General features: G+C 37.7%; 1 protein-coding gene across 3 annotated transcripts in view; it reads right to left on the bottom strand.

Annotated features, from left to right (window-relative positions):
- RBMS3 (RNA binding motif single stranded interacting protein 3) overlaps positions 1-12,619 on the bottom strand; it is a 711,089-nt gene that overhangs the window by 478,837 nt on the left and 219,633 nt on the right. For all 3 annotated transcript variants that reach the window (XM_017817961.1, XM_017817959.1, XM_017817960.1), the window contains one exon: positions 12,159-12,332. In XM_017817961.1, coding sequence (XP_017673450.1) covers positions 12,159-12,332 — 174 coding nt within the window. The remainder of the gene's footprint in view (positions 1-12,158; positions 12,333-12,619) is intronic.

The raw sequence follows: 12,619 nt of genomic DNA, 5'->3' as shown, positions 1-12,619 counted from the left end.
AAAAAAAAAAAAAAAAAAAAAAAAAAAAAAAGAAAAGAAAAGAAAAAAAAAAGATAATCACAAAATTACTCCATGTTGAGTTTCAGAAAAGTCAATATGACCAAGCCGCTGCTTCAGACACCCTCTACTGGAAAGCATCAAGTTTATCTCTCTGCTCCTGAAATAACTGATCATGTGGGTGGGAGTGGGGAAGTATGAATGTTTAACTGCCTGAAAAGAACAGTATCTATTCTATAAGTCATTGCACTTAGTGGGAGGAAAAGATTTGATAATTAAATTATTTATTTCAACAAAGGTGAGAAATGTGCATCTGACTTCTTTGATTATGAAACAGCAAAAAGGACTCTATTCAAAATTCTGTGACAATATCCCTTTAGCATCAGACCAGGCCTCGTAGTTTTCCCCGGAAAGATGCAAGTGTCATAAACTTAGCAGCAAGTAAAAATAGGGACTGAAATGAAAAGACTTAACCAAGATAGACACAAGCAGTAAGCTGACATTTTCAGGTGACAAAAAAGGTCTTGAAACTTGAAACAAATATCTTTAAATTAAATCTCTTCATTTTGTGTAATTTTCAAGCAACAAGTATGATCGGACAAAGCTGCTCTGTAGTTCTAAGTGACCACAGCTAGAAACTCTGTTTCTTTACCCATTGCAGAATTTTGTTCTGTAAGCAGATCTCTTCCATCATTAACTTATTAAATATCTATTGAATATACTCACTCTGGGCTCAAACCTCTAAGTAGCCTTAGTATCTTAACACAGTGGTGAGCAGGGTTGCACTTTAAGGACAGGGTGAGAATTTTCACTCTTCAGAAACCCATTCTGAGCTACACTTTTGGAATCTTGGTTCCTATTTTCATCATGATAAAAGAAAAAAATATTAAATTATCTAAGTAATGATGGATCTACTATCACTGCTTGAAAATCAACATCACAAGGAACTAGTTGAAAAAGGTTCACACATCCTTTTTCTCACATAGCAGTGCCAAGGGGTTTTGTCCTTAAAAGACTAAAAGTACAATTCTATCAAGCTTCAATCTATAATTAATTCTTTTACTTTCCTTCTCCCAAACAAAATATTAAGACAAACAGCCTGACTTGGTATCAAGCATTGTTCATTGTATGCTATCCTTGACGATGCTACAGCTTTCACATTTCTGTTTGACTTGCACAAAGTACTGTATGTGGAGCAGTGAATTACATTCCTTTCTAAGAGACCATGCTGAATTACTATATCTTTCCCGGGACTCAGAGGTGAATAATTGCACCTGTCCTCCTTAAGCAGACAAAAGACATTAAGTAGCAGCCAAATGGAAAGAAAGATTTAAAAAGAAAATCACTTTATAATTTGGCAGGAAAACAACTCAATCCAGCCTTTCACCCAGCTGTATATAATATAAGGATTTCTACTAGTGCAGCTTCTGAAGATAGGGAAGTCTTCAAAGAGGTACTAGCCTGATAACAAAGCAAAAACTGAGGTGCTTTCTAGAAGTTTAAAAGTTCCTACTCTTCAAATAAATCACTGACAACACCAAAAAAAATTCAGCTACACATCTAAGTGTTTGTGGGAAAATGTTCTCGCATGATACAAACAAAGAAATAAAGTAAGTGGGGGAACAGATAAAACTGCATGGCTTTTCCAAGACAACACAGAGATGCAGTAGTAAAACCTAGTATAGAGAAGAAATGAATATGCTGGAATAGACCGCAGCCGAGAACTTTCTGGCAACCTTCACACTGTGTCACAGACTCATAGTGTCATTTAGATTGGGAAAGACCTTTAAGACTGAGTCCAGCCGTAGAGCGTTTGTGACCATGCTGAACTTAAAGGCTGAGTTTTGCTCTCACTGACTGCAAGCACTTGGCAGAGAGATCAGCAGCGGCTCTGGTTTCAGCAGAGCAAGCTGTGCTGGCACACATCCAAGGACAGGTCACCGGGGCAGAAGGACAGAGCCTCAACACAGCATTTGCCTTTGGTGCCAGGAAATTCCTAGCACCTGACCATGCCAGAGGGCTAATGCTTAAAAATATGGAAAAAAAAAAAGCGTGAAAGGTGAAAATACTGTAGAGAATCTCTGTAAAGACCTTTGCAATATTTCCAGGTCCTTTCAATCCTTTCAATTTTTTCCTCTTGCATGGAAATTGACTGTATATCCAAGGGAGATAGGTATTTTACATGAATGGATCAAATGGAAAAATATTCTGCTCCTTGTGAAACCCAAACTCAGTCTATTTGGCAAAATTCAGGCAGTCCATCTTACACCTAAAAAGGGAATGCCATGGAAAACTATATTAAAATATTGACAGCCCCTAAATAAAATAAAAACGGAAACAAAGGAAACAAAGGAGTGATGCCTTGGGGGGAAATGCCCTTGCAGGAAGCAAGTCCCTTTTCCCAAAAGCACCAATATCTGTATTTAACATCCTTAATGAGAACCTGATACAGCTTAAAAGAGAGACACTGATTGAAAACAAAGAAAATAACTAACCATACCTGCTTTCAGCTACACATTTTGGTCTGCAGTAAAACCCCTCCAACACCTTATAGTTACAGGTTTTAGAACAAAAGTAAACACTGCTTAGTTATACACTTGGAAAAAATACAGAAAACCTGCCTGGTTTGACAGATAAGGCACCAACTCGAAATTAATGAAAACCAAAGCTTACTGCCACACATTTCCTCCAACAGCTGCATGACCTTCGGTAGGATCCCTTCTTTTAGTGCCTTTGCTTCCCTTCTTACTTTGTGTCCCATCTAGCTACATGCTTTAGGATATGGACCTCCTTTTACAGTATTTTGGTACAAATATGAGGTCAATAGAGTCTTTATCAAGGAAAAACTCAACACTGTGGTGAGTTGTTCCCTGTTTATCAGAAATAAATGAAGTCTGTTATTTTGAGGATCTCTGTTTTCCCTCTCAAAAACTCCAGCTTCCTCCTTCATGTGTCATGTAGAAACATCTTTCACACAGTGCTTTCAATGTCCTTAACATAAAGTTCTAACACAGTAACCTTCATCTTGAAACTGTCCAAAAGTAGAGGACTTAATGAACAATTTGCCTAACACAGACACACAGATCATACTGTCTCTCAAGGTGTTTCTTTCAAAGGAAACCCAGTTATTAAAAGCAACAGAAACATTTCAATAAAGGTGACAAAGATCAAAATTTAGATTACTTGGGAAATTAAGCATGGTCATGCAAATGAACTCTAGGATTTTGATCTTTTTTAGATCATGTGCTCTCAACAAAGTGCTTAAATCACTGGCGGAACATATGCCAGAAATCAGCAAGGGACAAGTGATCTCTGGTCAGCCTTTGGGTTTACAGTAAAGCAACATTTGAAATTTGTCAAGGGTAAAAAAACTTGAAATGTCATCAAAAGAAATTTCAATTTTGACAAATCAGTATTTCCCACAGATATGTGTTTCTTCCACCTCTCTTTGTAAACAGAAGTTGCTGTTGACAGTGCTGTTGAATAGCATCCCTGGTGTAAATAAAACCTTGAGGCAAGGAGGTAGGTCTAAGTGCAGAAGGAAAATTTCATGCCCTATGCCTTCACTGAATTGGGTGGGTTTGTATTATAAAAATAACACCAATTAAAATTAAGAGAGAAGGGAAAGAGTCCATCAGCAAAATTATTTGAAGCAGTATTTGTTCACACTAGTCTAAAACTCTTCACTCTGGGAGGCTGCAATACAACAAGGAAGTTGCCAGAGAGTGTTAATTATTTAAAATGAAAGCAACACAGTTGCTGGCCTTCTGAAATAATCAATCTTTCAGAAAGTGTCATGTGTCTCCAAAACATGTGACAGGTTGGCAGTTTGTAGCATCTACTGTCAAGCCCTAAGACCAGGATTTTCTCTGGAGCCTGGAGGAATTCATCACCTTTACTAACAAATCCTAAAGACAACCTGTCTGGCTTACTGAAAATGAGATGGAGAAGTTAAATTAGAACCATAGGCCTATTTGCTAAATTAAGGCAGAAAACCAAAACAAAAATAAACAGTGGAAGCATGTATATACATATATATATATAGACATACACTTTTATGAATACAGACATAAATACCTATAGAGATATGTGTAGGTAGATATGTGTAGCTGTAAATTATAGACATTTACTAAAATCTGTATTTACTGCCTCCTACAAGCCTATTTTACAGTCTAAATTTAGGGAATTTTCTTCTTTTCTTTAAAATAAAAAGAAGAAAAAAAGGCAGCATCTGGTTTGTCATTTTAAAGCATATTAAAAAATACCTTCTTTCTATGTATCTTCCACTTCATTATGCAAGAACAAAAATGTAGAATCAGCAAGAAATATCTTATGAAATCTCCAAAATGGTTGATCTTGTTAGCACTTGGAGGTGGTGAGTACTTATTTTACCAATGCTGTGGATATATATGCAGAAGTATTTTTTGTCATTTCAAAGATTTCAATTATATTTTCCACAAAGAAATCTTTTTTCTTGAAAATAAGGAAATAAGTTATATATAGAAATTTTTTTTCAGTCTTGTTAATATTAATCGTTCAGAAAACGTCTTGTGATTTTTATAGAAAATTTGATTTTTTTCTGTTAAATTACATAGTAGAAACAAATCTATAAAAGACATCAACAAATATAATTCCACAGAATTCTTAATCTGCTGAAAAACTATAAGAACACATAATATGTGTGGTGTGTAATTGAGTATGGATACAGAAAAAAAAATAAAAAACAACATTCACACATAAAAATCGGAATTCTGAAACCAAAGATCTGCAAACTCAAATTTAGGTGTAACTTTCCATTTCCCCAGACTTTTTCAAAAATATTTGTTGCAAGTCAGTTGAAGCATTTTGTGTTATCAGTGCTCTCCCCTCTGAGGGGCACTGCCCTTTCAGAGCAGAGCATTCAACTTCAAACTGCAATTGCCATCCACCAAAAGTCCTGAGGAAAGGAAAAACTCACTTGGTCTACCTGAACCACCCACAGGCAGCGGCCTTTCACACACTCCACATTAGCCCTCTCTGATCTGCCATGCAGCATTCTCAGCACTGTACCTTTGCAGAAGCCAAGCAGAGCCATAGACAGCATTTAACACAATTATTACAGCATCATGTGTATATTTTTGAATAAAACTACTCTTCAAGATAAAACATGATAAACTACTTTGGCTAGAGTCCTATATTACTGGTGACTTTTCCCTACAACCCTTTACAAAAGTTCAATTTCAAAGCTTAACACACAAAACAAATATGCTGAATACCTCAAAGGCTGAATGTAAAACACATTGGTGGATTTTGTGATTTTTTTTTTAAAGACCTGGCCAAGTTTTAATGGGCCGTCACACACGAATGATTATGAAAGTGCTACAATGAACTGAGCTGATAAGCTGATCTGATCGGAATTAACTGCATGTGATTGCTGCTTTGAAAAGCTGGCCTAAAGAGGCAGCATTGAAAGCAATCTCACAAGTCACTGGTACCGCTTGCCTCAGCTATAAGTAAGCACAGATGGTGAGAAAAGTTAATTAAGAGACATATTTGTTTGAGGGTTTGAAATTTCCACCCTCTCTTCTCAAAAGAAGCCAAGCCACAGTGAAAATGTGTTTTACGTTTGTGGCCTAATAAGTTCATGTTTTTGAGGCTCTGTTCCTGTAGATGGAGGTAATAGATAAACAGAATAATTTATGTCAGCAGTTAGCATATGGATTTGCAGTTGATCACTAAGTTCCTCATTTCACCTGATAGCTACAACATCTTGTCAATTAAAACTATTCCTTTCTCCAAAATCCTTCATTTACTTTCCTCCTAACTGGCACAGCTTTTCTCTTATACCACAACTGATACCCAGCAATGGAGATGTCATACTTTTCATTCTCACTTTAATGACTGCCTCTTCATTTGCTCTCTCACTTCTTACAGTATTTCATAAGGAACATATCAGCAATTACAAAAAATAGCTTCTTGTGATAAATCTCTCTTTTACTTCTGATTGGGAACTTTCTTTCCCACTTCTTTCCAGCTCACACTTGAGCTTTCCCCAGATTACTAATGGGCTGCTGAAGCTGGGGCTATCACCATCTTTAGAAGATCAAAATACATCCCTTACACTTTATACACTGTGACATAAAAAATGACATAAAAGGCCCTTGAAGGTAAGAAAGGGTTAACACTAGGGACAGAGAAAAACAAGATTTCAGAACTTCAAGTGAAATTGAGAGGTTCTTAGAGAGACACTTTCAATTTATGCCTACTGTACTATTTATTTCCTTTCCCATCATTGCTGATTATGAGGATGTGCATGTGTAAAAGGAAGTTTCTTCATCTTTAATCAGACCAGCTCTTCTCCATGAATCCACAATCCACTGTTCGTGACATTACAAAATGAATCAGGCAGGAGGCTCAAGCCAGATCAGAAAGTGACAGCTTCTGTTTAAACAGATATCTTGGAAATTAGTGATGACAGTATTATACTGCATAAGCGATTCACTCGTAGCACTGTCTCTTTCTCTAAGGAGAGATGCAAAAGAAATACTCACTGGAAAGATCTTAGTATTAAAAAAATGATAAATTAGAGTGCTGATCTGTTCTACTTATATTTCTAGAGAAATAAAGGCATGTTTTGAATAGGACATCCATGCTATATGTATTGAACACTGTCTGGATTTAAGGGAAGATGCTTCTTAAAACATTATCTTTGCATTATAGTGTATGATCACATCATTTATGGCCTATCTTATGAATTTAGCATGTATCAGTATATTGCTTAGCATGTATCAGTATATTGCTTCTGTCAGTCTTATTTTGGTGTATAGAACTGACTTTGAATAGGATATTACACTTACGAGAATGTGTTCTCTAACTGGGTTTACGTTTCAGAAACAGGATCACATTAGAAGGCTTGAGATTGACACCCAACACCAGCCGTGCATTGAGAACCTTCCTACATCATTCTGCAAAGATTTTAGCCAAAAGCTTGACCTGTTATATATATAAATATATATACACTATAGACTAATAACTTAGCCATTAGATATGTACATATGTGTACATACAAATTCATAATTGTATCTCACATCTCCAGGTGGTCCCTAAACATTGTATCATCTAATCACATAAAAATGGCAGGTTTTCTAATTTTATAAATTTATACAAAATAAGTTGTTAAAACAGTACAGATGTTAATCCAATCTGTGTGGCAATAACGAGAACAGTCAGTTTACATAAAGCATTACAGCTGTGCAATACTGCAGTCCAGCAGTTCTGTCATCAGCAATGAGGCTTACCTACCTGCCACTGGAAATTTTTCCGATGGACTCTGCATAGTCATGCTGACAGTGAGTAAGACCTTCCATTAGTGTTGTCCACAGTAACAGCCTTGCTCCCTTTCTGCTTTTCTGTCCAAGGATAGTCAGTGGAAACGTGTAAAAGGAGCTATAGCTCCTTCTACTGGGTCTTAAGATTCCTAAGATTAAAGATCTGAAATCCCACTAAGGCTCAGAGAAGTGAGTGGAAGGATGCCAGTTACATCTTAGAGAGCTCTCCATCACTTTTTTTTTTAATTCTGCTTTGCACATTCCAACTAACAGCATAATTTCAGAAGCAATCACATATTTAAGGAAGTTAGTAGAAAGAAGTCTGGGGACAGACTGTAGGAATGGGGACTGCTAAGGAAACTGATTTTCTGATCCATATATGACACCTCAGACATATAACAGCTTGTAAACATTATGTGTAGAGCTCCAAATAATAACTTTACAGATTTAACCAATCATGCTTTGAAGGCTGTCACTGATCTACTAGAGCATGACTGAATCCTGTTAGAGTGCAGAACGGATTCTAGCTGGAAGTCTTACATATGCTGAGTTGCTGTATTGGGTCTGGCTGAGCTGGAGTTCATTTCCCCACAGTAGCCCTCACAGTGCTGTGCTTTGCATTGGTAGCTAGAAGGGTGTTGATAACACACCGGTGTTTTGGCTACTGCTGAGCACAGCCTCAGCACTGTAACATTCCTTCCTCAGTCGAGGGCAAGATCCTGGGAGGGGACACAAGTAGGCCAGCTGACCCAAACTGACCAAAGGGATATTCTGTACTATGTGACGTCAGCTCAGATATAAAAGCTGAGGCAAGGAGCAGGAAGGCAGGCATTGCTTAACTCCAATGGCTGCCTGCTGAGGAACTGTTACGCGTGCTGAAGCCCTGCTTCTCGAGAGTGGCTGACCATGGCTGCTCATGGGAAGTGGGGATTAAACCATGCTGTCTTTCGCTTCACTTCGTTTTTGCGCGCACATGCTTGTGCTTTACTTTTTGCTTTAAATAAACTGCCTTATCCCAACCCATGAGTTGTTTTTTCCACCTTAGTCTTTCCCCTGTCCTGCTGTGAAGGGGAGTGATAGAGCGGCTGGGTGGGCACCTGGCATCCAGCCAAGGTCAACTCACCAGAGTTGCATATCTAGATAAGGATTTCAAAGACATCATGCATGCTACAGAGATGTATGCATGAGAAGAAATTAATGCATGCAACAAAATTCATCATCCCATGGGCATGCAACAAACGTTTCAAGTCCTGCAGGGTAACACAGTCTGTGACAGTACTGTGTGCTTTGTCAAAGATTAACACATTGCCAAATTCCTTCATTAATAAGGACTGACTTCTACAGAGGTGAGCGTGGCAGGTATCTGTGACTGCTACACGAATATTCAAGAAAGACATAAGTGACACCCTTACGATTTCAGCTGAAATAGTCTAAAGCTGATGAGATCTATGTTTTGTTTGCCCACTTTACACATGTAGTACTTTAAAATGAAAGCACAGTCTAAGTAATCATTTGTTAGAGTTAATTCAATGGACAAGATTTCTGGAGACCTGTAAAATTCTATTGTCCCTCCAGTAAAATGTGGAGAAAGGTAAATTAAGTGAGTCTTAGAGACTTTGGAAAAAGCATGGGTAGGAAGCCTGCATAGATGTGAAAGTTCTCTTGCCCAACAGGGATAATCAGAATTACTTTGTCTATTTTTTATCTTCCTGTGTGAAGAAAGTTCAAGAAAAAAGCATGTTAGATGACTCGGTATCTTCTTATGTTCTGAGCACTACATGCTGTATTTTTCTGGCTGAAAGCCTCTGAATGTTAATGCCAGGGGAATTTCTAGCCTCTAATATCAAAAATCATTTACTTTGTAAGGGCCATCTACCACATTATCACTCACATTAGTTTACATAGATCCTACAGGGTATCCTGTCTACCAGTATGGCTAGAAGTTAGCACCTTCTTGTTTGTTCAAAAACTCATTTCACTGTTGAATGGGATGATACGAAGCCTTTTTCTCCCTTAGATAACTCCAAGAGCTGAAAAATTACTCTGTTTAAACAAGCTTCCCGTTCTTTCCTTTCCTAGGGTGGAAAGACTGCTTTTAATCAATGATTGCAGCACTGTAGAAGAGAGATGCCAAGTGTGCTCTCTGATAAAAAAAAATAAACCCCCCACCTTTGACTCCGATGTATTTCTCAGGACCAGTCAGAGTCATAAGGGTCTCTTAGCTCTTCTCTTTGTAAGATATTTTTTCCTTCACTTAGATGAAAAAAAAAAAAAGAATTAGAGGTGTTTTGGATTTTTTTAGCTACATTTTGCCCAATTAAAATGAATCTTTTTTGTCTCCTTCAGCTTTTCTCCAAACAGTAGAGAAATCCAAAGCTTTTCTCTTGGCGCTGTCTTTGGGGACTAACATCTTTAAGTACTTCAAGGCCAGATCCAACTCCCTGACATTTGTCTGCCTTGAACTTGCAAAGCGCTCGTAAGTTTGTTAGCCTCCAAAGTGTCAAGGAACTGCAATGATCTTTAGACATATTCTATGTGGGAGGTTTTGCAGAAACAGCTTCATACAGCACTACAACCTACAGCTTGTTCTAGTGAACTTTTGTCAGATGAGGGCAAATAAAATCCCCTGAAGCAAAGTAGATATCCAATTGAGCATGTAATATTGGGAAGATTCACGAATAAAGGAGCTCTGTCTGTATCCAACTTTCATTATTGTCATTTGCCATAGGAAGGTTGGTTTGAGCCCAGATTAAACAAATCTAACTTAGAAACAGGAACCGGACTAATTATAACTTTATCATATACAATGAAACAGATATTCAAGCAAATATTAAGGCATTGTTTTTCTTGGAAACTTGAACTTCATCTGATGTTGCAGGAGGGAGGAGCTGAGTTTGCTGAAGTGCCTTGCCCAGGCCCTGCTTAGGGCCTCACCCTCAGAGATTATAAAAGTAGAGAAGGTATGGAAAAAGTATGTGATCACAGTGGTTGGCATTGCAATGGCGGCTAATCTGTTACAGGTTTTTACCAGCAGCCTAGGGAGTCAATCCAATCTCTGCTGAGTAGCACTGCAACAGATCTTCTCAGATAAGCAGGAGCCAAGAAATGGGCCACGTTTTGTAAACAGCTGAACCCAGGGACACTGAGGGCTGGATTAATTGCACAAAGGTTTATGCAAATCTGCACATTCTGAAATCTCTACTTTCCAGCAATCAGATAAATCAACTTCCAGACTGAAGTATCATTTCCAATGACTACGTATTAAGGTGCTCAATGAAAAAAAATATTGTATAGGTTGTATACATAACATATACAAATATTGTACTACAATTCTAGTTCAGCTACCATCAACTTCAGTGTAAATAAAGGAAAGAGGAACTGTGGAAGTAGCTCAAAAAAGACAGACATTTCAATTCAAATTTTACGCTCTCTTCCAGGACAGTTAGCATTGCTCTTGTATGCTCTTTTGCTTAGCAGAGTCAAAGCTAGACTCACAAATTAGGTAGCATTTATTCTAAATTTTCAAAGTAAAGGAGCAGTTAATGGTTTGAATACCTACAGCTGAAGTTAAATTAAGCTGTACAGGGACTCTTTTGGAGCCATTATTCTAAACGAGGAAAATATCCGTGCCCTTCCAATGCCAAATACCTTTTATTTCTTCACAACAGTTTTTATCACTTTCAATGACACCATAATGGATTTTAGCAAACAGCAGAATCTATAGAGATATTTCATTCATTCTGAGAACTCATCACCTCAGAAAAGAGATAAGATTTTACAGATTTATTCCTCTCCTTTATTTCAATTATCGTGTTCATGTTTGAGACAAATCCTAACGCAAACTTCTGGCCAGAAGTCTGTTGCCAGGTAAGATAGCAAATCTATATCAAATCACAAAGATCTTGCAATATGACTGCAGAGTATCATTTCCACTCTGTAGTAAAAGCTTCACTTCCCCATTTTCCTATTGGAATTCACTGATGGTAAAACTTGATTATGTACACATGGCAGGAAGTTAAAATATTATGTCCTTTAAGAAGTTCTATGTCTAAATGTCCAAAGCTAAGTTCAAATCCAAACACTAAAAAAACAAACGGTGGAGTTGGAAAAAAGGAAGATTGCTTACACTAATGAGATCTTCCCCCATTAACTCTCTCAGGGTCTTTCAATATCAGAAACTAAAAGGCTCTGCTGTAAGCAGTCAACTATACCAATATGACAAAAAACACCATCAGCCTGCAGTTGTGATCCTTTCATGGTTGTCAAATTAAAGCATGCAACAACAGTGAGCACCCTCCCCATTCTTTTCAGCCACCAGTTCATGCAAATTACAGAAGACCAGTAGTCTTTGCTTAGCAACAAGATTGCATGTTCACTACTGATCAAATAATTGATAAAGTAGTGAGTATAAAAAAATCAAATCATGAGAAGAGATGCTCTCCTCCCCTGACTCATCCACACAATTTAAAATCTCTGAAATAGAAAGAATAATACATTCATCCAGCAGGCTCACCAGAAACAGAAAAGAGGCCATCTATAATACTGCTTTCCAGACCACATCTCTGACACTGAAACCTAGGCACACAACAATCATTTCATGCAAGGAGAAGAACTGCTAAATATACAAAAATTTATGTATTTTTACTGAGTCATGAAACTTTCCCATTTGCATATGTCTAAGACTTATTCTGTTATTTTCTAGAGTTAGGGTTAGTACACATGAGCTGTCCTGACTGCTGTGGGACACAAAGAGCACTGGAGAAGGGTGTTGAACTGCCAGCCCCCAAGCACCTCCACCTCCCAGGGTATCACAGAGCTCATTCAGGTAACTGCAGAAAAAGTTTAATTACTTACAGCAGGATGTCCAGCACAGTAGGTGTAGCTAGCATGAGACTGGTAGTGCAAGCTTGCTCTTGGAAAGGTGTATGTATTCCAAGCAGGTTGGCTGCTATTCCACTGGGAGCTAAAGCCAGGGCTCATGGTCACTCTTGATTTACTGTTTTGGTACGTTCTCACTGTGGAGCTGGACTATCAAAAAAGAAAGAAATGCAACGTAAAAATAGCTTTTAGGGTAGAATACAATTAATGCAGCTACATATCATGATTGTGCATATATATAACGACACACGATCTGGAACAAATTTTAGTGTTTCCTGTAAGGAACTGGAAAAAAAAATGGATTCCTTCAAAGATATCAGTGAAAGAGCTATGTCACTGTAATGCCCAAAAGGAAGACTGATGACTGTTAAGACTTCATGCTGGGATATAAATCAAATGGATAATCAATAAGTGATAGAAGTAAGGGGATGTTCTGA

Source organism: Lepidothrix coronata, unplaced genomic scaffold (assembly GCF_001604755.1).
Source record: "Lepidothrix coronata isolate B3197 unplaced genomic scaffold, Lepidothrix_coronata-1.0 Scaffold64, whole genome shotgun sequence".
Lineage (NCBI taxonomy): Eukaryota > Metazoa > Chordata > Aves > Passeriformes > Pipridae > Lepidothrix > Lepidothrix coronata.
This window is presented reverse-complemented; position numbering and strand designations above follow the sequence as displayed.